Raw genomic sequence first — 26064 nt, forward strand, 5'->3', positions numbered from 1 at the left:
TTTGCAGAATGGGACTTTTGGTGGGCTCAGCAGGGCAGACACAGCCTGGACAATTCCTATTGGCTTTTGAAAGCCAATAGAATTAGACTCTATTCTACAGCTAAGGAAAAGGGGAAAAAAATGGCGGACTGCGTTGTTTGGCGACCCCCGTGAAATGGTCGTTCGACCCCAAATGGGGTCCTGACCCACAGGCTGAGAACCACTGGTTTATACAGTGATGAATTCAACTATGTGCTCTTAGGCAATGTTATTAACATACCAAAAGTGGGTACAAAATACATAGGCTTATATATAAGATAAGCAGAAAACAGATCATTTCACATACAGTAAACCAGTGTGATCTTTTTATTTTTGGTTTAGTGTGATTGACAAATTGCAATTTGTAAATCATGTTTTATAACTTAGAGTATTGCACAAATGTATCCAGTTTTTTGCTTACTCATTAAACCATGATGAACCAAACTATGACTTAGCATGATATATGAAAAAGGTCATCCAGGTTCAGGTTATATTTCTGACATCCTTCAGTTATCTAATTTCCTTAGTTCATTTGCTGAAAATCGTAATTTTGTGTTAGTAAATATGTACAATGTCCAACTCCCAACAATTTCAGGCAGTTCACAAGCAAAAACAAAAGAAACAATACAATGCAATAAAAACAAGGAATAAAAGTCCTTGCAAAAGGTAAAAAAAGCAAAAATTAAGTTATCCTTGGAAAATACTACATCCATCGTAGTCAAAGGCCAGGGCAAAGAGCCGGGTGTACAAGACCCTTTAAAACAGGGGTGTCAAACTGGTGGCCCGCTGGCCGATGCGTCACATACAGGCCATGCCCATCCCTGCTCCGCAAAGGCAAAAAACATCGCAATATGTCACATGATACGATTGAGTTTGATACCCGTGCTCTAAAACAACAATATAAAAACCACCTAGTTCTTGTGGAAAACCTCATTCCAGAGGGCAAGCACTCCAGCAGAGAATATGCACTTCTGGATGCTGAGAGGTGGTATTGTTTAATCAAAACAATTGGAGTATGCAAAACCTGAATCAAATCTGCTAGACAGTTACTACAAGAGGTAGGCGGTCCCTCAAATAATCAGACCCTATTCTATGTAAGGCTTCATAGGTAATTACCACCACATTGAATCGCACTCAGAAACAAACTGGCAACCAGTGCAGTTCACAAAGCAAGAGTATTACACAGGCATATCTGTTACTGCCCATGCCTCTGCATTCTGGATCAATTGAAGCTTCTGGGTAGTCTTCAAGGGCAGTTCCCTATAGGATGTATTGCAGTAGTTAAGCCTTGAAGGGCCTCCTAGGAATATTATTTTAAAAATCATGGTAGAAATTGTTCAGAATTGCATTAGATATAGCAATATGACTTCAAAAACGATCTCAATAGAGGAAAACTAATCGAAATAGAGATTACACTAATTTTAACTATTAGCATGGAATTTTACTCTGCTTTCTTTGTACTTGATAGTCTTAAGAAAACAAACTTCAAGGGGAAAATGGAAACTAAACTTGGTATAAAAGCTTATAAATATATTCATACAAAAATGTATATGAATTGTCATGAATTCAATGTTAATATGAAGTAGTTTTCAGCCTTTAATGTCACTTTTAAGCAAAAAAAAATTGTAAGAATTTTCCTTATTTATGTATTAAATTTCTATACTGCCCATCACATTTGCATGATTCTATATTATAGCAATATAGGCCAGAAATATTTACAGCTTGATTTTTTTTGTAGCTGATGATATAGTATGTATCCTTTAGTTATACAGTCTTTTAACAAATATCTTAACATTTGTACAAACATAGACCGTACTTAGTCTTAAAGTCTTCATGTTCTATCCAGTGTTTCCTTGATGTCTTTGGTTCTGTATAAAAATAATTAGCATACAAAGTGAGTTAAAATTAGGAAAACCAGATGTGAATTTAGCATATAAATAACTATCTCTCAATCTTTCTAGTTTTTCAACTGAATGAAAAGGCAAATCATTTATTTTCCAAAATTTTTCAAATACAGAAAGTACTCTTATGAGAGGTGACACTAGCTCAACATGCTCTGTCTGCTGAATTAATCACCTGAATTATTTTTGTACAAATATGCATATTCATGCTTTCTTTACAAACAGGTAAGTCCTGGCACTCTTGGCAATCACTCCAAAATTTTGCACATTATAACTTATTCTCTGAACTGCAGTAAGCAAATGAATATGCTGTGGCTGAGTTTTTAAAACAAAGATGGATCTGCTGAATTTTTAGATGAGAGATCTCAGAATTAATGGGTTCGACTGGGAAACTGAAAGTGCCTTGCAAAAGATAGTGCAAATTATGTATGGTTCTATGGATTCACTGAATACTGAGTTTCAGTTGTGGAAATCCTTACTCTGTCATAAGCTAGCTATGTTCTTGTTCTTCTATTAATGTAAACAAGAATTTGTTTTAAAGCAGGGGTGTCAAACTGCCGGGCAAATGCGTCATAGCAAAACCACGCCCACCTCATTGCTGGCAATGGAAAAAAAGTCACGATACAGCGCAACACGTCACATGACGTTGCAAGTTTGACACCCCTGTTTTAAAGGATGGTTTTCTTTTGAATTGGTTATGCTAAATTTATTGTCATAGGAGATTTTTAGCTATTACAACAGTAATGTGACTAGTTTATACAATCAGAATCTCACCGTTCAGAATCTTCATTAGCATTTTCTATTCCAGCTTCAGCCATTAGTTCAGCAACATGCTTTTCCAAGTCATTTATCCGTTCACCCATCTCATCCAGTAAAAGGTTAAAGAGCACTGCATTTTTTAATTCATTTTTATTAGGAGTTTATATTAATCTATCTGAGAAAAGAATACATAGTGCGTATAAACAAAAAATAACAGGATTCACATTTGGTTCCTTTCTATTGTAAAAAAGTCCAAAATGATGTTTGTTCTATTTTATTAGGTATAAAAATATTGTTTTCATACTTCTTGCCTTATCTGGTCTGAATGTATGCTACAGGACATTAAAAGCTTATAATGTGTATAATATTGTAGTTAAGTGTTTCAAGACTGAACATCATCTGTTCAAATATAATTGTTGAGGCAAGATTATTAGTTTATTTTAAAAGAATATTACTATTATTTAATAGTTTCCTATATACTGTCAGCACTGTCTCAGTTCATAAAGTTGAAGAGGAATATATCTCACCATAACTCTCCTATATAGGAGGATCTAATATACTTAAATTGGTACCTTAACCATTAATGGTATTTAAGAATGCTGCATAACTCTTGCTGTAAAATGAAAATTAATACTTTTCTAAAATTGATATAAATTCACTAGGCTTACTGCTTTATGTAACATTCCCTTTTTTAGATTCTTAAGTGAAAAATTCAAATGGGAAGTTGACATGCTATACCATAAAGTAGCAGCTTCTGAAATGACTTCTATTTACAAAGACTTTTGATAGTCTCCATAAGTATTCTTAGGAAATAAAAATGATGAGTGGCTAAAATCCAGTGTCTTGTTTAGAAGAATTCCTCTTGTACAAAACTCTTATCAGAAAACAACCCGATTAAAATCTCACTTCTAGTTCCCAAAAGTATTTCCTATCATCTTCCAGTTTACCTTTGCCCTGTTTTATTTTTGACAGATAAACTCAAAACTATAAACATATTTTGGAAACTTTAGTGATTAGTCAAGCCCATTACAAATGATTTCATATTAATTTTAGAAAGGGATCTGAAAAGGATATTTTTTAGAGATAATTTATCAGTCAGATCTTCAAAGTTTTCTTGCAGCTGTTGTAGGAGATTTTCTGCCTGTAGGTGAAAAAATACACCTATAATGTTAGACAAGTTACCACTTTAAGCTACTTCCTGGACTCATCCAGCCTTAGCTTGATTGTTTACAGTGCATAAAAAGCAATGGCAGTCTATTATTTGAGGAACTGAGCTTTATTTCATCTACTGTGATAAAGGAGAGAGTTCCCCTAAAATAGCTAATGTATTTTGTGAAAATGCTATGATCTATAAAAGGAGTTTAAAAAAGGAACATAAAACAGAGAATATGAAATGCTGAGATTATATCTAACTTTTATATGGAAGTGTTCTTATAGATCGCTAATTTTTAAACAGTATTTTATTATTTTATTTTATTAATTTTACATAGTATTAAAAGAAGAGGGTTTTTTTTTTTATTTAGACATTCTTGAAAGAAATCCCTTGGATTAAGAAAAAGTTGGCCTCGTTCCCCCCACACTCCAAGGCATGAGAGTTTCTGGTCCCATGAACAACAGGCACTAATCTTCAGTGAAGAGATGTAGAAACTTTCTGAAAATCTTATTACTTTTCCCAAATGTTGTTCCCTCTACTGATACTGGATCTCAATGCCACAATCTTGGATTATGAGGACCAGAATGCACCAGAGATGGGCTGTGGAAGATATTTTTTTATGAGAGGACCATCACAACTTGCCAGCTGAGGAGATACCTTGATAGCTTTATGCCTTATGGTAGGTAGGATGCAGTAGGTAAAAATAGGTAGGTAACAAGATGCAGAGGGTGTAAGGAGGTAGCTATAAATGCCATCTGCCTTACCGATAAAGGAAAATATTTGTAGCTCATGGTTGAAATGAGGAGTCCTTAGTGTTCTCTGAGCTTGGTTGTTTTCTTGCAGAGGTATTATTACCCAAACTAGGCAATATTATCAGTTTTAGTGAAGATGTTAAAGCCGACCAGCACTGATAATGTTACCTAGTTTGGGTAACAAAACGTCTGCAAAAAAACCAACCAAGCTCAGAGAGCATCAAGGGCCATCTTCCTTAGCCCAGCACCCGTCCTCTTCCTTGTTGAGTCACAGTGATTGTGTGTATCTCTGTCGCGCGATCTCTCCTCGGCTATATTTAGTTCCCAATTGCTAACACCGAGTTTATATTTGTGTTGGGGACGCTGCCTACAAAGAGCTGCCACACACACGACTTCTGCACCATACCAGCGCAATCGGCAAAGCCTCAGGCGAGCGTCGGGCGTACTCACAAACTGAGAGAGCTCCTTGACGCTCTGAGGGTCACTGTCCGCCATGCCCTCTTTCTCCGCCGCCGACGCCACTTGTCTCGCCCGCTCTTTTCTACTCAAATTGCCGCCCTGGATGGGAGGAAAGTGGCTCCGGAGACAAAGCCGCCTCCCTGCCGCTCTCCGAACATACCAGGCGGGCTTTCTCTTCGCCGGCGCGGTTACACGGCTACGACCTCCGGCGCTGCAAAAAAACCAATGCGAAAGGCGACGGTGACTTTTCCACTCCTCCTTGCCACGTGCCCGACGCGTCATTATTTTGGTTGCCTGTGATTCAGAATTTACAAAGGATATACTTTATTCCCAGCTCACCTCTAAGCGGCGAAAATATCAAGTTTTCCCGGGTTTTTAAAGTTTGAAAGATGTTGTTGGTTGTTAAGTTCAGCCTTGAGATATGCTTGATGATCAGTCTAAAATAGCTGAGGAGCTACCCAAGGTTGGATGGTCAGCAGCCAGCAAGAGAAGCCTCGAGTTATCTCGTTGTTGTTACTATTATTATTCATAGGACTATTAAAGTAGTATTTAATTGTTTTTATTGTTTTAAAAGGAAGGAAGGAAGGAAAAATATTCCAGTAGCAATTGGAGATTTCTCCCCCACTGTGGTAGGAATCCTAAAAAAAACAAAAACAGATGTAGAAAGTCAGCACTCACCCACCCACCCTCCTAGAGAAAGAAATATTTTAGGGGATATTTAAAAAGGCAGAATATTATATTTCCCCAAAGAAATAATGGAGAAAAATCTTACGGGAGACAGAAACTAGCCCAAGTTTCCCCAGGCAGAAACCTGAAGAGAAGGCCAGCTTTTAGAAATACAGATTTGGGGTATACCATGCGCGCCGCGTCCGTGTGACCGGGGGTCGCCATATAAAAAGGTTGAGAACCACTGATCTACAATATGTGATTGCTGAGAGTTTATAGTAGGGGTCTTCAAACTTGGCCCTTTTATGATTTGTGGACCAACTCCCAGAATTCCTCAGCCAGGCATGCTTATAGCAACTTAATGGCCCATAAGCAGTCACCTGTGCATCTATGCTGCAAATGCTTCATTCAAGAGAAGAGCACATATTCCATCTTTCATTCACCCAGTTCAAGATAAGTCTGTATAATGCTCCCACTCCTCTTTTCCCCATAGCAACTGTGTAGGCAGTTCATGATGTAGAAAGGTTGCATTTTGATCCAACCCAAAGGTTTCTGTAAGTGCATAACACATGAATGGAACAAACCTGTCTTGCTGGAAACAGAAATATTAAATTATTGTTTAGTATGTTTACTGTGTACATCTAGAACAGGCATGTCAAACTGCAGGCCCAGGGGCTGGATGCGTCACACTAAAACCCCTGCCGACAATGGGGAAAAAGTCGCGATACATTGTGCGACGTCATATGACATCACGAGTTTGACATGCCTGATCTAGAAAGCCTTAGGCCATAGTGTAAAATTTATTTGTTTGTTTGTTTGTGTTTTGTTTGTTTGCCACCATCTCACCAGAAGGAGACTCAGCCAAAATCCTTGTAAGAAATATTGTAGTGAAATTACCTTGAAAATCAACTAGGTCCAAATAAATATTAATTTTAATACCAGGAGCTGTTTATTTGGAAAAACAAGGGTATTCTCAGAAGCTGTGCTGCCTTATTTTAACATGAAATTAAGATACGCAATATAATTCAAATCAAGATGAGGAATTAAAAAATAAAAAGCCTGGAACTAGGATAATATTAAAAACATAGTACAGAAATGAAAATCAAAGACTAAAAAGTATGATATTTTTGCTAGTAGCATTTTAAAACTTGTAAACTATAACATTAAAATGTTAATTTTATATGACAAGTATTTTCAAAAACATCTGTATAAAATACATTTTCTTGAATCTAGTGAGAAAAGAGAGACCGTAGGAAAAGGCAAGACTAACACCTTACCACCTTAAACTCACAAAATCAGTAATAGTTCTTTCCAGCCTGTTGCAAGAAAAGAAAGCGACAACTTGACTGACTTTGTTTGGCTTGAAACCTAAGCAGGGCTGAGACTGGTTAGTCTTATATGAGTTTTCTCCAAGGAATACAGGTAGTCCTTGACTTACAACCATTCATTTAGTGACCATTCAAAGTTACAATGGCATTGAAAAAAACTGATTTATGGCCATTTTTCACACACACACCATGGTCACATGATCAAAATTCAGACGTTTGGTAATTGATATGTATTTATGATGGTTGCAGGGTCCTGCGGTCATGTGATCACCTTTTGCAGCCTGACAAAGCAAAGTCGATGGGGAAGCCCGATTCACTTTACAACCATGTTACTAACAACTATGGCAAGAAAGATTGTAAAATGGGGCAAAACTCACCCAACAACTGTTTTGCTTAGCAATGGAAATTTTGGGTTCAATTGTGGTCATAAGTCGAGCGCTACCTGTATCAGAATTGTGGGTTTGATTGCAAAGGTAAAAAAAAAATATCTTAAATGCAAATCACTTCTATATTGTTGCCAAGAAAACCTACATCCGTATGTCTGTAAAGTCACCAGGAATCAAGTTTAATAATTTACTCAAAAGAAAGTGGTGATACTTCAATGGATCTGCCATTGGATGGTGGATTTTTTTTTTTTACATAAGAGCTAAGGAACAGAGGTGACACACCCTCTTAAATACTCCTAATCATCCTTAAGTATATAGATGGCTTGCATGCATTGAAGAAAAATATGAGACTGGTAGGACAGGTTTTACTAGAACAAGGCTATTTTTGTTTGTAATAGTAATTCTGTTCTAGGTCACCTAATTGGGAAGTTGGGAAAGGGCGATATCATAGTGCACTCAGAAGCATTCTGAGAAGCTGCCCAGGAAATTTGTGTCATCTGTGTAGCCCCCAACCAGATCAGCCCATTTCAAATTCATCTCCCTTTTGCTGCTTCTTCCCCACTCCTTGCATGCCAAATTTGGCTAGTTCTGTCAGTATTCAGAGACTTATCCTGCTGACAGACAGGTTCATGAGCTCATCTACATATTTTCTTTTCAATTTTCTGTTGAATTGGAAAGGGTAAAAAAGAGAATCCAATTAGATTAAACAAGGAATTGATTTTTTTTTAAAAAACCCTACACCAGTTGATTACACTTTTTTACACAGCAGGGGAAGCAATGTTTTCCAAATTACATATGAACTGAAGAAATCTTATTTTCTCTGAGGACACTGGGAGATGCTGTTGAAAACCAACACATGGAGGAGTGTGCAATTGATGGCAGAACTAGCTAATGAAAAAGTGGATGCCTCTGAAGATTAGCTGCTACTTGGAAATCTGGAGTGCTTGCCGAATTGGACCATCTTCAAAGGAGTCTGGATTTGATACTTCATTTATCTCCTGTGTTTAAAGGGGTATAATCAGTTTCAACAGATTATTTCTTCCTTGCTCAGATATGCCTTAATAGACAAAAGGTAGCAGGTTTTTTTTTTTTTTTGATAGTTTGAAGCTAACCTGTACTCAATGTTTTGGGGGAAATTATAACACTTTCCTTCATCATAGTTTGATTCAGCACATTCTAGCTGAGTCATAGGCATACATATTAGAACAGAATAACAGAGTTGGAAAGGACCTGGGAGGTCTTCTAGTATCTAGTTCAACCCACTGCTCAAGCAGGAGATCATATACCATTTCAGACAAATGGTTGTCCAATTTTTTCTTAAAAACCTCCAGTGATGGAACAAGATACTAGAAGAATGACACATGAGATGCATGACCTCTAGTATCTATGAAATACATGTTCTTATTTAAGCTGACATGGAAAAGCTATTTAGGGCACAAAGGCTCTCCTGGCCTTATTGGAGTAATCTAGCTAGCCTACAACCATATCACATATTGTTTAAATATAATTCATAGTATATTCTGGAATGTTGTCAGGTGTACTATTCTATCCTTAACATAAATGTGTTAGTATTGTAACTGGCTTCTGATATTTTTAAACATCCTCTGAGTTTATGTGACAGGAGCTTTTTAGAGTCTATCACCATTAGAGCAGGAGCCAGAGATCATTCCTCTAATCATCCATTCTGCAATGAACATAAATTGTTTATGTAAACAAACAAACATCTGTTGAAACTCAAGATCTTATGGCAGCTCCCTCAATCACCAAGGCAATGTTAGGCGATATATGACCATTTAATAATATATTTTAAAAAAACAAAACTAAAAGCAAAAAATAATAACAATAGCAACTTTAACAGCCCATATTGTTGAAAACTAACCAGAATGCAGAACATGAATCAAACTCAAATGACACTGCCCCAGAGCCTCCAGAAGGAGGCAGGTCTTTGGATTTTTTAAAGGTTAGAAGGGTCAAAAGGACAGGATAATGATAAGCAAATATTATTGAAAAGAGGTAGTCCTATAAATGTCAATAGCCTTGAAGGGCTTTATAGATGACAGTTACCACCTTATGTGATAGACCAGTGATGGCAAACCTTTTAGAGACCGAGTGCCCAAACTGCAACCGAAAACCCATTTATGCATTATCGGGTGCCGGGTGTGTGTGGCCCATTGGGTGTGTGTGGCCCATTGAGTGGGTGTGGCTGCGGTGGTAACGGCAGACTGGGTGGGACTAAAAAGTTCAATCAATCAATTCCAACATTGCAAGAAATTGAAATTGACTGATTGAACCTTTTTTTTTTTTTTGCACACGACGGCGGAGGCCTAAAGTGAAAAGGTTTTATAAAACCCAGCCGAAGGCCTAGGACTGAGGCGATGGCGCGCATGCCCACAGAGAGGACTCTGAGTGCTGCCTCTGGCACCCATGCCATAGATTCACCACCACTGTGATGGACTATAGTAATGAAGCAGATTCCCTGGAAGGAGGGAGCACGTTCCAAGGAGGGGGCAAGACAAGAAACAGCACAGTCCAGAGCTGGATTATGGGAAGATTTAGTATAACCACTCCCTAAAATCTCTCAGGGTATATTCATTAGGTTAGGGTGGTATAGGTTTAGTCTGGCAAGATTCTATCTATATGGCAAAAGAAAATAGAGGATCGTATTTTGACTGGATTGGGTTACATTGTTCTTTGACTAGGCCTGACACCTTGGATTGTACCCAAAACCAACTGGTAACTAGGACATATGATGAAAGGCAGATGTCACACAAATGAACCGTGCCCATAACTATTCTTGCTACTGCATTCTGGATCATCTGGAGCTACCAAATGTTTTTCAAGGAGAGCCCAATGTTGAGCTTATTGTGAAATAATTCAGTTGAAAGGTGATTAAGGCATGAATGACTGTGAATCTGAGGATTTGGCTTAATTGATTTAAAACAAAATAATTTTTCATGAAAAACTTCCTTATATGTCAGGTTGTACTGTACTATACTGCTTGTTTTGGATTTGGCACAAATCATGCCACATCTAGGCATGAAAATTTTAATATTCTTCCTTTTTATTTTGCTATTATTGGGCTGAAGAAGCCAGACCTCAATAGAGTGTTCAAGAACTCCCATGTAGAATGATTGAAGTGTTTCAGGAACTTCAGCCTAACTAGTAGCCTGTCATGCTTACTTTTTATTGAGAAATCCAAATGCAGTTCTACCTGTAAGATTTCAAATAACTATCCATCTAACTTCAAAACTCTGAGCCTATATCATGGTATTGTGACAAATATTGAATGCCTTCTAAAATGCTTTTTTTTTTGGAACTATCAATAAGATGTATTTGTTGCAGTTCTTAATAGAGATTTAATACTATTTATTTAATGATCGTTCAAAGTTAGGGTTAGGGATATCTTTTCAAGAAAACTGCAAGGACTCTTGGTAATACTACCCTCCTCCCAAATTCCCCTATGTGAACTCACAACACTGAGTTTAATGAAAAGATGCCTATCCTAGCTTCAGCTCTTAAAAGGACTCTAAGTTAGCTTGTGTATTTTTCCCCTACACACACATTTACTCCTGTTGTTTCTGCTGCTGAAAGACTGTTAATTTATTTCATTTTATTTTGTCTGATAAAACATTTGATAAAGGAAACGCTCTTTTGGCCTTGTAACACTTTTGAATAATAAGTTCTCTCTATATATTATCAAGTTCCAGGGCACATGATGGAACAGCATGAGAGCTGGGCCTCCTATCTTTACATTTCCTTCCGTCTCAACGGTTGTGGTTTCTGCCAGACATTGTTGATTGGGGCTCCTTTTTTGCTCCTGGTGCCAATCCTATATAGTTTCTTAGAACTAAGAAACTTAGAACTATTTAGGATTTCTTGCTGGATAATGTTAAATTCAGTTTTACAGAACACTATACAAAAAACCCCTGCAAGCTGCTAGTTTTATGGAGGGGATTTATCAGAAAGGTTTGAAGTTATTATACCACTTTTGATGTCTTGAATATTTCATAGGAAGCTGAGACATAATTACCAATTAGCAACAGTAGGCAAGAATTTACATACAGTAGTTAAAATGCACCCTGTCTGTTGGAGTTGGGTTGCTGTAACAAATTTGAATAATAGGAAACAACTCTAAGGCATTTAGTGCAAGCACAAACATGTCTCTCCCCCCCCCCCATATTTTCTTTCTTCAAAATACTACTTTAGTTAAAAATAGTATATTACCGCCCTTGGTGATTATGACATTTTAAAGAAGCGTTGGAAACAGCTCCGATCTATTTATATTCTACATGAAACACGCTCACTTTGTTGCATGAAGACTTTGTGATAATATGACATTTGACTATTTTCCCAACACCTTTCTTTTCTCGTATCTGACGGGGGAAGAAAAAAAAAATCCCATGATCTTGGGTGTGTGTGTGTGTGGGGGGTCCCCATCTAAATCCTTGTTTAGCAAAGAGAACGAGCTCGACGTTCTCTTTCGGAAACTGAGATTCCGTTCCCCCCGTCCCTCCCTCCCTCCCCCTGCAATTTCCCAGGATTTTAGTGAGTCTCTTTCTCTCCGGAACTGGTCGGGCTCTAGGACCCAAACGACGAAAGGCAGGAAGGGCGGATTTCTTCATAGACGGAGGCACTTCAGCTTCTCCTGATGTCACAGAGGCGGGGCTCATTTTCTCGCTGCTGGGGGCTGCCGCTGCCAGCGCCTTGTTTCCAGTCGCCCAAGGAGGCGGCGGTAGCAGCAGGAGCAGCAGCAGTGCCTGTGGCTTTGGGAGCCTCGGGCACGGAAACGGCGCAGCGCAGCTGTGGCTTCAGCGCAGCCTGGGGCGGGAGCGGCGCCCCGGGCTGGGGCTCCCTCGAGCAATAGGGGGAGATGCGCGATTCTTGGGACGAGGGGCCTTGGCAAGAGCCCAGGTAAGAAGAGGGCGAGCCCCCCCCCTGCAGCCCCCTTACCTCCTCTTTCGTGGCTTAGGTTTCCGCCCGTTTGGCCGCCCCTCTGCTTTTCGAAGCTGGGCAGTTTGACGGAGTTGCTAAGGGAGCGTGGAAGGAAAGCAGAAGTACCGGTAGCGTTTTGTGTCAGAGCCGCGGTTGGCCATTCAGAGAGGAGTGGAGAAAACACTTAGGGGAAAGTGGTGTTTTCACTTCCTCTCTCTCCGTCTCCCTTGGTAAGGCAAGGGCTGTAGATAAAACGGTCTTCTAGCGAGAGGACTCAGCTGGGACTCCGTAATTTGGGGTCCCAGTTGTTCAGCCGAAGAGGCAGAAAGTCTGAAGGGGAGTCTTACCTTCTCCAATTCCTGGGACCTCTCCTCTAGGAGCAGAGAATACAGTCTTATTTCTTCTTTCATCTCTCTTGATTCACTACTTGTCATGATTTCATAGATCAATTTCTTTGTATTCTTTTTGTTTAACTGGACAGGTCATCCTTGACTTACAACCATTTATTTAGTGACGATTCAAAGTTACGATGACACTGAAAAAAGTGATTTATGACCATTTTTCATACTTACAACCATTGCAGCATCATGTGATCAAAATTCAGATGCTTGGCAACTGGCATGTATTTATGGCAGTCGAAGTGTCCTGGGGTGATTGTGCAATCTTCTGAAAAAATGAATGGGGAAGCCAAATTCACTTCACAACTGTCTTACTAACTTAACAACTGTGGTGATTCACTTAAGAACTGTGGCAAGAAAGGCTGAAAAATGAGGCAAAACTCAATGTCTCATTTAGCTATGGAAATTTTGGGCTCAATTGCGGTTGTAAGTTGAACACACCTGTATTAATTTTCCTTGACAAGCAGATAGTTAATCATTTCCCCTGACCAAGAAGTTAGTACGGTATAGTTCGAGAATTACTTAGAAAAATTAAATAAACTTGCAGGGGAGTTGGGCCTGCAGCTCCCAGAATTCCTTGTGATTTGACTGGGCATTCTGGGAGTTCAACTGTCGTATTTGTAGTGTGTGCGTGAGAGAGAAGCTGAGTTTGTTGATTAAAAACAATTTTGATTGATGGAAATAGCTCTTAAGGAAATGAAAATCAGTGACAATATAATTTGCTAAATAAGAAAGTTATTCAGTATTCAATTAGTAAGCGAGTGTCTTGAAAGAGATTTTCTCTCCCATGCCCGAGGAGGAATGTTTGTGTATTTTCTGAAAAGGGATAATGTTTTCTCTATAACAATGCTAATTTGAGTAAAAATCTCTTTTGTATTGCTGTTGACCAAATAAGTCAACAGCAGTTTATCAGTCTCTGTAGAATTTCTACTCATTAAAACTCATGATTATAGGAATTTTCAATAGGAAAGTCTATTTTATTAAAGACGCTGTAAAAGGCAAGACATGTTCTTTCACGATGGCCGAAAACCCAAAGGAATCTGGTAACACCTTTCTCAACTAATTAAATTTAATTAAAAGCTACTAGATTGCTTCTGATGTGTGTCTCATTAAAATATGTGCCTTTATTATGGACAGGAGTTGTCTTACAAGTAGTTATCTTACATCATCAGTCCTAAAAGTATTACATGTTTATAGCAATAGCATTTAGACTTATATACCGCTTCACAGTGCTTTACAGCCCTCTCTAAGTGGTTTACAGAGTCAGCATATTGTCCCCAACAATCTGGGTCCTCATTTTACCAACTTCAGAAGGATGGAAGGCTGAGTCATCAACCTTAAGCCTGGTGAGATTTGAACTGTCAAACTGCTGGCAATTGCCAGTCAGAAGAATTAGCCTGCAATACTGCATTCTAACTACTGCGCCACCATGGCTCTGCCATTAATGCCATTAATTATAAGTGTGCTATCCAACCTGCAGAATTTTTTGTTTATTATAAAAAAATATGCAGACTTATAAAGGAATTAATTTAAGAAAGCTTGCTATGCTGGAACACTAATTGCAACAAAGGAACACGCTGCACATCATGAGTATTAACTAATAAGGTTTAGTATGTATATTTTGTTAGAATACTTAGTTTTAAGATTGTTAAGCTTTCCCATTCTTGACAACACAGATATTTTGTTTGAATGTCAGCATGGTGGAGCAAGCACTAGTTTAGACAAATAGATTGTCTTTTCTTCTAGTTCATTATGATTTGACTAATTATTTTCTAATGATGCGACTGAAAATTTCCTTGCAAGTTTTGACTTTGTCTCCTCTCGCTTTGTTTTTCTAGTGTTGCTTAAAGAATGGCACATGGCCTATTGGAAGATTAATCAGATATGAATACAAGTCAGTAAATCCTGAGGAAGTGAAAAGGGGCTTCCCTTTTGTAACCAACTGTCCTCATGCTAAGGGACATCATCCTGCCCATGATGGAAGCAGATGGCTGGGAATGGCTGGTATCTGCAGTTCAACAGCTGATATCCTGGGGGGCTTCGGCAGCCATGATGTTTGGTGGTATAGTGCCATACATCCCTCAATACCGAGATATTAAAAGAACACAGAACGCAGAGGGCTTTTCAACCTACGTGTGTTTAGTATTATTAATTGCAAACATTTTAAGGATACTCTTTTGGTAAGTTGCTTCTTTTTTAAAAATTAAATTTCTCTTTGTACTTCTGGAGGATCTATCGATACCTGAAAAAAAGTGTGTGTGTGTGTGTGTGTGAGAGAGAGAGAGAAAGAGAGAGAGAGAGAGAGAGAGAGAGAGGGAGGGAGGGAGAGAGAGATTTACTGTGCTGCCAAATTCCATGAAACTCCTTTGAAGTATAAGTAATATATCACCTATATTTGGCCTCCCTCTAGGTTCTTTGTCAATATTTCATGAGTATATTCAAAAGGATACTTGGGTGAAACACAAATGACATTTTTGTGGTTGCCCTAAACCTGTGATACCTAATGAAGGTCCTTAATCTGTGATATCTGATATTTTAAAATATACTCTGTATGCTGTATTGGAAAACTTGTATATTTTTGTCAGCCTGAAGTTGCCAGGATTGAACACATGTAAACCAAACAAAAGCTCTTTTGAAATTAGCTGTGGAGGCTTTATCAATATTTATCTAGCAAACATAGAATAAGCTTGATGAACAATTAAATGTATTATGAAGAACAAGGTTATGTGGCACTTCGGAACTGAAGGGAAAAAGATCCTTTAAGATTAGGCAAATGCTAATCGGAAATGTCTGCAACTCCTTAAACCAAAAAGTGCCTTTACAGTACTTAAGATCAGATGGCAGTCTTGTGACTCATGGGAAATGACAAAGTTGTTTTAAGGGGTTGCAGACAAGTGTTAGATATGTATCCCCTTATATTTCAAAGTAACATTTTATCATTAACTTTGAAGTCTCCCCACCCTTAGCAAAGAAAATTCCTCAGTTAAATAAGGATATAAAAAGTGAAAGGTTTCCCTTGTCCAGTCATGCCTGGCTCTAGGGAGCGGTGTTTATCTCTGTTTCCTAGCTGAGGGAATCAGCATTGTTCCAAGATGCTTCCATAGTCATGTGGCCAGCATGACTGTATGCCGAGGCACACAGAACTCTGTTACCTTCCCAGTGAAGTGGTATCTATTTATCTACTTGCATTTGCATGGTTTTTAACTGTGAGGTTGGCAGGAGCTGAAAGCTCAACGTGTCACATGGTGCTTGGGTCTCAAACTGCCAACCTTCCAGTTGACAAGCCAAGCACCTTATCTATTAGGCCAGACATGTCAAACTCGCGACCTCACGTGACATCGCACAACATAACGGGATGGTTTTGCCATTGCTGGCAATGGGGTGGGCGCGGCTTCCAAATGACACGTCCGGCCTGTACTAGGCCATTGTGCCCCAATTATCTGAAATGAAATGATCTGGTATTATTTGAAAACTTTGTAACATCCACTAATCCATTTCTTCAATCTGTAGATTGTTGTGACTAATTGAGAAAGTTATGAAGCTTTAAAGCAGGGGTGTCAAACTGCTGATCCGCGAGCCGTATGCATCATAGCAAAACCACGCCCACCCCATTGCTGTCACGTGACATTGCGAGTTTGCCACCCCTACTTTAAAGCCTAAATGAGTACTGCACAAGCTTTTGTAGATGTCTATGGAGATTCTTTGTCATCCAGGTCATGGTTGTCCCAAAGGTGCTTTTTCAAAAGGCAACTAGACCTCCTTTGTTTTGTTTGAAGATGTTTTGCTTCTCATCCAAGAAGCTTCTTGGATGAACTGAAACAAACTGAAAAAGTCCAGTTGCCTTTTGAAAAAGCACCTTTGGGACAACCTTTTGTAGTGATCAGCAAAGGTTTATGTAATGTTAGGATGACAACAATGACTTTCATTTTTTGCTGGAGTTGACAAGCATAGATATCTTTCTGGAAAATGGCTGATTATTATATGTTATGTATAGGATACATGTTTCAATTATACAGCAGCATTGTAAGATTCTCATGTATATTCCTATGTGGAAGTGTGAGGCATAAAATAAAAATGGTGAAATGTAAAATTAATCTAATTTTAAAATATACATTATATTTTCTGAATACATTTCAGTATAGATCGTGCTAATTATACACGTAATAGAATGCAGCAAACAGGACCATATTAATGACAATTGCCTAGTTTGGGATAATTCACACTTTTCATGGCAGACCTAATCTATGTGTAAGAACGAAGCAATTGTGTCTGTCATATGACATTTGAAATGTTTAAGAGTAGCAACATTGTTCTTCGTATTAAATATTTATCTCTAGGATTCCCACTAATGGATGAATAGCACAGTTATCTGTCGGCCTTTTCTTCAACTTCAGAAGACTTTCATCCTGGTCTTGCTACAAAGCATCTTTCATCGCAATATAACTGATCGGTGTTCATGACTAAACATAAACAAAACCATTAGCCTTATATATTTAGTTTGATCCATGAATCTTTGTGGGAAGGGCTTTCCTCAGATTTTAATTTGGTTACAGATGATCTTTTAAGGAGGTATTGCTATAATTTTAAGAATGTAATGCGGAATAAAACTCTTGGAGATAAATAGAAGTATTGGCTTTTCTCGTGATTACATTAAATTGTTTTATTTATCTACCATCCGCCATGAGGGTCTGACTTTCAAAAAAGATAGGCTGCTACTTATATTTTTCTTTCTTTGCTGCCTGAAGAAGAATTAGATTTTTATTATTTGCTTTATAGTTTTCTTTGGGGATGTTAACTGATCGAAACCGACCTTTATTAAATAATTCTGTGTTTAAAGAAATAATGTACATTGAATCATTATTGAGCCCCGCTAATCAAGGGTATCATTGAAATTAGAGAGAAGAATGAAGCATATTGTCCCTTTAGAAGTTGGTGAAGTCTCTTTTGTTCCTGTCAATGTGTCTAGTATACAGGATGATGAGAATAACAGTTGGGTAACATTTGGAGGATCATATGTTCCTTCTGCACTTCCTCCACATGTTAGATAAGTGAGAGAGACTATTACCTTTACTTTTCATATGGTGCTTCCCCTCACAAACCAGTGTAATAATTATTTCAGAGTCTTCAGAGCCTCAGTCATAAATGCCTATGTCATAAATGCTATTACCATGCTGTAAATAGAATATTATTGAGGCAATGTATGTGCCTTCATTTATTTAGGGGACTAAGTTTCCTGAGTAATATTATTACATTGTTGTAATTATGAAATACAAAAAAAAACATAATACCAAAGGATCTTCAAAATAGAGTACTTTTCTGCAATTTAAATATATTTAGGTCTTTTTTTTTTTCAATCCAAAAAGCCTAATAAGTAGGGAGATAAATTGTTTATGTGTCTTTCTTTGTATCTCTCATCCTTCTCAATTTTTCCTCACAGTAAACCTGTGAAAGTGGTTAGGTTGAAAGATGGTGTCTAGCCCAAAATATCAATTCAAAGAGTTTAATCTTGCTTCTTAATCTAGCACTATACTACATTTTTTTCCAGGAGTTTATTGGTGAGTGACTAAAATGTTCCATGATTAGCTGTGATGACAGCAATATTTGCTATTTCTCATCTTGAACTGGCCTAAACTTTGATTGGATTGGATTGGATTCCTCAGCAACTAAGGAAAACCTGAAAGTGAAGGCAGTAGGCATGAATTTAGGAGAAGAAAAAGCTTAAAATGTTTAAGTAATAAAAATAAGAAATCTACCTTAATAAATGTAAGACAATAGATGCCTTCCTAAAGCATCTTCTACATCCTTTTGTAGGAATATTACAGAGATAGGTGTTAATGAAATTTGATCCCAGCTATGTCAGGGTGTTCATACAAGACAGACAGAATACATGACTTCCAATCATAAATATGTATTGCACTTTGGGATGTTATTTGGGGTACAAACTGTATAATTATATAAATTTGGGTAGCTCAGAAATATCACTCTTCATGCAGTTTATGTAATGTTTCTTAGCATAAAAATCTGTATTTTATAATTTATATTTTTAAGTCAGACGAAACTGAACAGATAATGTAAGCTTGGACATAACCATCTCTTTTTGAAGCCAGAATTTGATGAGAATATTATGAAATATTAGGGCCTCTTTTTCCTGCGGATTATTTTTCTTGGAGAACAAAATGTACTTGAAGTATTCATAACATTAGTTGCTGAACTATTTTATGGAATACAGTACCTGAATAGCTGCTGAATTATACATTCCTTCGGCTAATCCAAAGGAATTATCAGGTTTCCTCTATTAGTGTTTTGTTTGCAATGAAATCAGTTGAGTGCTTTCCTGCAATTGGAAGGGGTGGGGACAGACTTATTGTTTTCTGGCCAGTAGAAAAACAGCTCCAACCTTGCTCCAGCTCTGGGGAAAAATAAGTGGCAAAAATAAGGAACAAGGAAAGCAGACTTCAGCAGGCAGAACAGGCTAGTTTATTACAGCTTACCTAAGTGCCTTTCAGCTTGAGTGTTATACAAGGGGAGTGCTGAGCCCAGAAATCCCTCTTTTAAAACTAGACCAAAATCACAAAACAGCACAAGGCTGTTATCAGGCTGGCTTTTCAGATTGATTTATTAGTGACAGGTATTTAAAAAGACGATTGTTTAATGGTGTGCTTCTTTTTTATGCCAGGTAGTTGTAGGACCTTCTTTCTGATGAATGGGACCAGTGCTGCTTTCTCTCCTCACACCGTCTTAGATTTTATAGTAATTAATTATGGGGAAAAGACTGTATTTTTAGAGACTTTTAAAACATTGACTCATTTAAATTTCCAAGCTGCCCTGTTATAGGAAAATTCAAGAAATGGCAGAAAATGTTTTGAAAGTCCCTTAGGCGCTTTCTCTGGATATCTTTTGCCTCTCTCGTGCACATAGACGAGACAACTGTACATTAGCCTCTAGTGGAAAATTTGACCAAAACAATTTACTGAAGTATTTAGTGGAGATTCTATCATTTATATTAATATATGCTGAGAGAAAATTCAGGAAATGAAGAATTGTATTGGTGTTCGTTATTACCGACTCCTTCTGTTGAATATTGTTAATGGGCTGCTTTTTAGAGAAAGGATACTTGACTTTCTCAGTTTACTTTGCATTACAGGCAATCCTCGATTGAGCCTAAAAATTTTGTTACTAAGTGAGACATTTTTGAGTTTTGCCCCATTTTAGAACCTTTCTTTCTACACTTGTTAAATGAATCCCTGCAGTTGTTAAATTAGTAACATGATTGTTAAAAGAATCTGTCTTCCCCACTGATTTGCTTGTCAGAAGGTTGCAGAAGGTGATCACATGACCCCAGGATACTGCAACCGTCATAAATATGAGTCAGTTGCCAAGCATCTGATTTTGATTGCGTGACCAAGGAGATGCTGTAACAGCCATAAACAGTTCATTTAGTGACCGTTCGACGTTACAACGGCACTGAAAGAGAAGGCTTAGGGAAGTCTTCCAATAGTTAAGGGCTGTCACAGGGAAAAGTGGGTCAGTTTATTTTCCATAGCACTTCAGGATAGGACAAGAAGCAATAGGTGGAAGCTCGTCAAAAAGAGATCCATCCTGGAGAAAAGGAGGAATTTCCTGACAATGAGAATAATTAATGGAATGGTTTGCCTCCCAGAGTTATGAATGTACCATTATTAAAGGTTTTCACGGAAAAAATGGACAACCTTTTGTCTGGGATGATATAAAGACTCCTGCCTTGGGCAGGGGGCTGGATGAGAAGACCTCCAAGGTCTCTTCTGGTCATATAATTCTGTGATATAAAATTACAGGAAGTTGGAGTTTAGAAAAGAAAATAGTACAGTAATAGTTTTTTTAAAATCAGTTTTTATGTTTTGTTGCAGTAGAAGTGATCTGCATAGTTTTTTCTGTGGCTTTTGAATTAAATTACATTGGTACCAAGCCACAGGATGTGAGAATAATTAATCCTTCTGCGTAGGCTCATTCATATACTTATGGCATAGCAGGAGAAACCATTTCATGATGATATAAAATATTCTTTTAAAGTTGGTGCTCTGCAAATGTTTTGAACAACAATCCTACTGTAATTTTAGTAATTGCTTAGAGTGCCAAGCACAATTGGAGAGTACTAAGTTGAGAAAGACCAGTGTAAGATGGGATGCAAATGATATTTTACGGTTTATTTTACAGCACTCAACTTTATGTTTTCAAGCCTCATAAGGCAAAAATCTTTCCGGAGTAGGTCATGCAATATTCAGAAGATGGAACGTGATTTGTTCTTGGTTATTTCTCTGATAGCCTTAATTAGGTGAAAAACATCCCGTGGATTCTGTTCTTTTAGGTTGGCTTTATAATACTCATTTTATAGATTGAGGAATACTATAAATCAGTGGTTCTCAACCTTTCTAATGCCGCGACCCCATAATACAGTTCCCCATGTTGTGGTGACCCCCAACCACTTATACATCACCGGGTGCCAGGGGCATGGCCAAAGAAAAGAGGGAAAAAATGGCGGACAACCTTGTTTGGCGACCCCCATGAAATGGTCGTTCGACCCCAAATGGGGTCCCGACCCACAGGTTGAGAACCACTGCTATAAATCATGCGTTCATCTTTAAATGTAGACCAAATTAACATTACTTTTTAATGGGTGCAGAATGTCTTAAAGTTAGCTCTGATATTTAGGGGAGGAGAATTGTATGTTGTATTGCTTTCCTCTCCCTTAATTGCACTCTCAGTTTGGCTTGATGTTTGACTACGCCCTGAAGAAAATTATATTAAATAGGTCTACTGTAAGAATAATACCTCCAAGCAAACAAAGTTAATATGGAGTCCTGGGTGTTCTCTGAATTTGGTTGTTTGGTTTCATATACTTCATTACTTGATTAGGTAACATCATCAATGCACTTAGGCACTTACGATGTTAACTAGTTAGGTAATAAAAGGACTGCAAGCAAGCAATCAAGCTCAGACAATACCAAGGATGTCACAGTTTAATCCTGAGCTACAGATATTCTCTTCTATTAGAAAAGCTGTTTTTCAGTGTCTCTATCTATATGGTTGACTGAATTTTAGCAAGATAATGAGATATATAACAGAAGCATATTTGCATTAAATATGCCTGGCAAGTCATTCTGATAGTTACATGAGCAAGCAATATTCACATTCTTTGGAAATGTATTTTGGTCATTCCCAGAGGAAAAGCTATTATCCAAACCAGCATCAAATTGTATTATGTATATCCTGGCATCTGATGATATCTATGATATAACTTTACCCTATGTTTTTCTTCATTAATAATTTCATACTAATATGTAGTAGGATAATCTTTCTTCCTTTTTTGCAGTACTTTATATATTCATTGATTGATAGATTATGTGCTGTCAAGTCGATGTCAACGTTTAGCAACCACATTCATCTTCTCTGATGAACTATCCCTAACCTGGTCCTTCAGTTGTTTCAATGCTGCAGCTAACTAAGCAAGGAGAGAAGCAACCTAGAACTAAGGAGCAATTTCCTGACAGAACAATTAATCAGAGGAACAACTTGCCTCTAGAAGTTGTGAATGCTCCAACACTGGAAGTTTTTAAGAAGAGATTGGAACATTTGTCTGAAACCGTATAGGGTTTCCTCCCTGAGCAGGGGGTTGGACTATGGTAGAAGACCTCCAAGATCCCTTCCAACACTGTTTTCTATTATATTCTATCGCCAGTGTAAATGAGTCCATCCAGTTTGCTGGTGGTCGTCCTCTTCTTCTCTTTTGTCTTACCTTTCCCAGCATAAGAGCCTTGTTCAGAGGGCCAAGGCTTTACATAATGTGTCCGAAATATGATAAATTGAGCCTGGTCATTTGTGCCTTGAGTGAGAAAACTGGGTTGATTTGTTTTATGATCCATTTCTATTGGCTGTCCATGGTATTTTCAGGAGTCTTCCAAAACCAAACTTCAAAAGTGTCACCTTTCTATCCTTCTTTCAAGACAAACTTTTGCTTCCATAGTTTGACACAAAGAACACCATTAATATACAGTACTCAGTCTGCTCTTATAGTCTCCCCTTTCTCATCTTACAAAAGAGATCCTCAAGAATTAAAAAGTAATAGAAGTTAATGATACTAATCAATCATAATTTAGCCCATATAAAATAGTTTTGAATTCTTTTTGGTGAGAAATATTTCTTGGATCAAATATTTTGGCCACCAAATGAGAAGAGAAGAGCTCATTGGAAAAGTCCTTGATGTTGGGGAAAAATTGAAGGCAAAAGGAGAAGGGGACGGCAGAAGATGAGATGGTTAGATAATGTCATTGACGCAATGAACATGAATTTAGGCAAACTCCGGAAAACACTGAAAGACAGGGGGACCTGGCATGCTATGGTCCATGGAGTTGCAAAGAGTCAGACACAACTTAGTGACTGCACACCAACAAACAATTTCTTGGCTACAGCTATCTTTTATCTGTTGGATTTCACCCTTTGGGGGTAATACTTAGCCCAAACATAGAAGGAGATGAGAAAGCTTTTGACTGTGGGATATTATGCAATATTGCGTAATATCCATGTCTCAAGAACAAAGGGAATTGTCAGAAAGCTCTCACATATGTCAGATAAATGTGGTTCGTATAGTCTGCAGTTGAAAGATTCCATTCTATCATAGGCACTTGGAGATTCCCTTAAAATTCAGGCAAGATAGTCCCAATGTATTTAGTAAAACTTCTGTAAGCACTCCTGCTGAATTCTCTCCATGTTTCCAATTGACTGATTAATACATATGAAATTACAGATGTCCAAAAGCAAGAGACGCTGTGAGGGACAAGGTATGATCTGGTGGCTTCAAACTTTCTTAAAAAGAAGAATATGCTATATAAATGTTTATACATAAACATAACCCTAAACAGTAAATCTTGAACCATTGGAACCATTGGAACAATTCCACTGGTTAGTTAGTTATGCTTTGTTGCTGTTGTAAAACCCAGAAATTTCAGTGAAGGCTTTTGTTAGAATAATAATGAAAAATATCCTGATCATCATAGATTCTGATACTAAAGATCTCCTCCTTTTCCCCTTTCTCATCAATCCAGGAAACAAATCTTTCTGGGTGACACCTTCCTGATAATTTATTAAAATCCCCCCTTCCCAGTGCTCTGAACCACTCAGCTTATTAGAAGAGAACATGTTTCTCTCCTTTTTCTTGCTTTCTCTCTTTCCCTTTTGTTTTTATCCAGAGGACACCAGCAACTCTCCTTTTGCTTTTTGGTTTTTTTATTCCAAAGGTTGGATAGTACAAACCTGCTCAGTGTTGCAAATGCAAGCGAATTCTTTCTCCGTTTTGTCCAGAAAACTTGTTTTCTCTGCCTGTTCTCTCTATTCTATCCTCTATGCCTATGGGAAGTGGCATAAAAGGTCCATGCCTTTAGGACATTTGCATATGTGTATGTGAAAATGCTGCATTTGCTAAGCTTTCTCTTTTTGCTATGGCAATAAGCCAGGATGCTAAATTCACTACTGCCTTTCCTGGAACTCACTTTGGCTCCCTGAACTGAATGACCCAAAGACAGTTAAGATCTTTATGTTTATCAGCAAACTTGCAAGCACAAGTGTTAAATACCAAGTGAGTCTTTTATTGCTTTGTGTGCTATTAGCCCCCAGTGTTCTTTAAACAGTATTTCTTAATTATTGATTATAATTTCATTTTTGGATTGTCTGAACACATGCCTTATTAATCACCTGCAAAATTAAGGCCACTGGAATTTATAATAGTAATAATAATAATAATAATAATAATAATAATGATGATGATAATAATAATAATAATAGTAATAAAGTTGGAAGGGATCTTGGAGGTCATCTAATCCAACCCCCTGCTCAGGCAGGAAACCCTATACCATTTTGGACAAATGGCTGTTCAGTGTCTTCTTAAAAACTTCCAGTGTTGGAGCATTCACTGCTTCTGGAGGCAGGTTGTTCCACTGGTTAATTGTTCTAACTGTCAGGAAATTTCTCCTTAGTTCTAGGTTGCTTCTCTCCTTGATTAGTTTCCACCGTTGCTTCTTGTCCTGCCTTCAGGCGCTTTGGAGAATAGCTTGACTCCCTCTTCTTTCTGGCAGCCCCTGAGATATTGGAATACTGCTATCATGTCCCCCCTCGTCCTTCTCTTCATTAAATTAGACATACCCAATTCCAGCAGCCATTCCTTATATGCTTTAGCCTCCAGTCCCCTAATTGGTGCTGGAGAAAGCCTAGTTGGTTACACTTGCCATACTGTAAATGAATGGGTAAGTTAAAAATGATAGTATATATGAATATTAAGTATTAATTTAAGATATTTGAATGTGTTTTGTGAAACTGTTACATGTGTATGATTTTATTAATGATGTGTAAATGCTTAGGAGGAGAATGGATCTCCCTCTAGTGGTTTTACTGGGAAAAACCGATTTTCTGGGCATAGATTTTGGTTCATTGGCAAAAATTTTGTATTTAAAATTAAGAATCTCCAATACCATTATTTTATAATTTTCTCTCCAATATGTAAAAAAGTTAGTCTTAATTTGCTAATTTTGTTCTCCATTATTTGTTATATTTTTCTACAATTATCCAGAACAATTTATTTGGCATCTTATGTGATTTTGTCAGAAGATTCTCTAGTTATAGATTTATATGCTGGTTCCCTACTTAGATTTAAGATGGTGACTGACTCTTGGAAGAATTTGATAATCAGAAAATTAATTTATATCCAATCTGAATTTTGTTTTATGAAAGTGTCTTTTTTCCCTTTTAGTGCTTGCACTTTATAATTTCAACTATTAAGATTTTGGCTGTTCAACCACTTGATATCTCTTTTTCTTCTTTTAGGTTTGGGAGACATTTTGAGTCACCTTTACTATTGCAAAGCATTATAATGATAGCCACAATGTTATTAATGCTGAAATTGTGCACTGAAGTACGTGTGGCCAATGAGTTGAATATAAAACGACGTTCCTTTTCAGGTTGGTTGAAATCATTGCGTATTAATTCTGTATAACATTATTTCTCCTCTCTTTTTTTTGGCTCCATTATATTTTGGCAAAACTCTGTTTTGATAATCCAACACACAAAGAGCATCCCAATTAAGGAAATGTAATTTATTTTGAAAGCATTTACTTTTATTTGTGTGTGTATGAATATGCTAAATCCTAATCAAAGCAATTCTCAAACAGTGACCCTATTTATAGGAGTAGTGAACTATAGAAATGGCTTCTGTTGTTCTCTTTTGCAAAATTATAGATGAAAGATCATTCTTTCCCAGATTGCTATTATATACTCATATGCTTCTTGG

At 37.5% G+C, this 26064-nt stretch overlaps 2 protein-coding genes across 4 annotated transcripts in view; one reads left to right on the forward strand and one right to left on the reverse strand.

Annotated features, from left to right (window-relative positions):
- Nucleotides 1-322: 322 nt before the first annotated feature.
- Nucleotides 323-5292, reverse strand: HSBP1L1 (heat shock factor binding protein 1 like 1). The gene is made up of 4 exons (XM_039325464.1): nucleotides 5034-5292; nucleotides 3753-3819; nucleotides 2694-2790; nucleotides 323-1886 (listed from the first exon to the last, which is right to left on the reverse strand). Exons 1-4 carry the CDS (start codon nucleotides 5076-5078, stop codon nucleotides 1850-1852), a joined length of 246 nt encoding a protein of 81 aa, XP_039181398.1. The 5' UTR covers nucleotides 5079-5292; the 3' UTR covers nucleotides 323-1849.
- Nucleotides 5293-12093: 6801 nt separating this feature from the next.
- The window catches only part of SLC66A2 (solute carrier family 66 member 2), a 62971-nt gene continuing 49000 nt past the window's right edge, over nucleotides 12094-26064 (forward strand). For 2 of the 3 annotated variants that reach the window (XM_039325380.1, XM_039325382.1), the window contains exons 1-3: nucleotides 12095-12333; nucleotides 14591-14932; nucleotides 25602-25735. In XM_039325380.1, coding sequence (XP_039181314.1) covers nucleotides 14703-14932; nucleotides 25602-25735 — 364 coding nt within the window. In that variant the 5' untranslated portion in view covers nucleotides 12095-12333; nucleotides 14591-14702. Of the gene's footprint in view, nucleotides 12334-14590; nucleotides 14933-25601; nucleotides 25736-26064 lie in introns of all 3 variants that reach the window. The other variant, XM_039325383.1, reaches the window with a different exon arrangement.

This window comes from Crotalus tigris, unplaced genomic scaffold (genome assembly GCF_016545835.1).
Source record: "Crotalus tigris isolate CLP2741 ecotype Arizona unplaced genomic scaffold, ASM1654583v1 scf7180000024337.5909745, whole genome shotgun sequence".
NCBI lineage: Eukaryota > Metazoa > Chordata > Lepidosauria > Squamata > Viperidae > Crotalus > Crotalus tigris.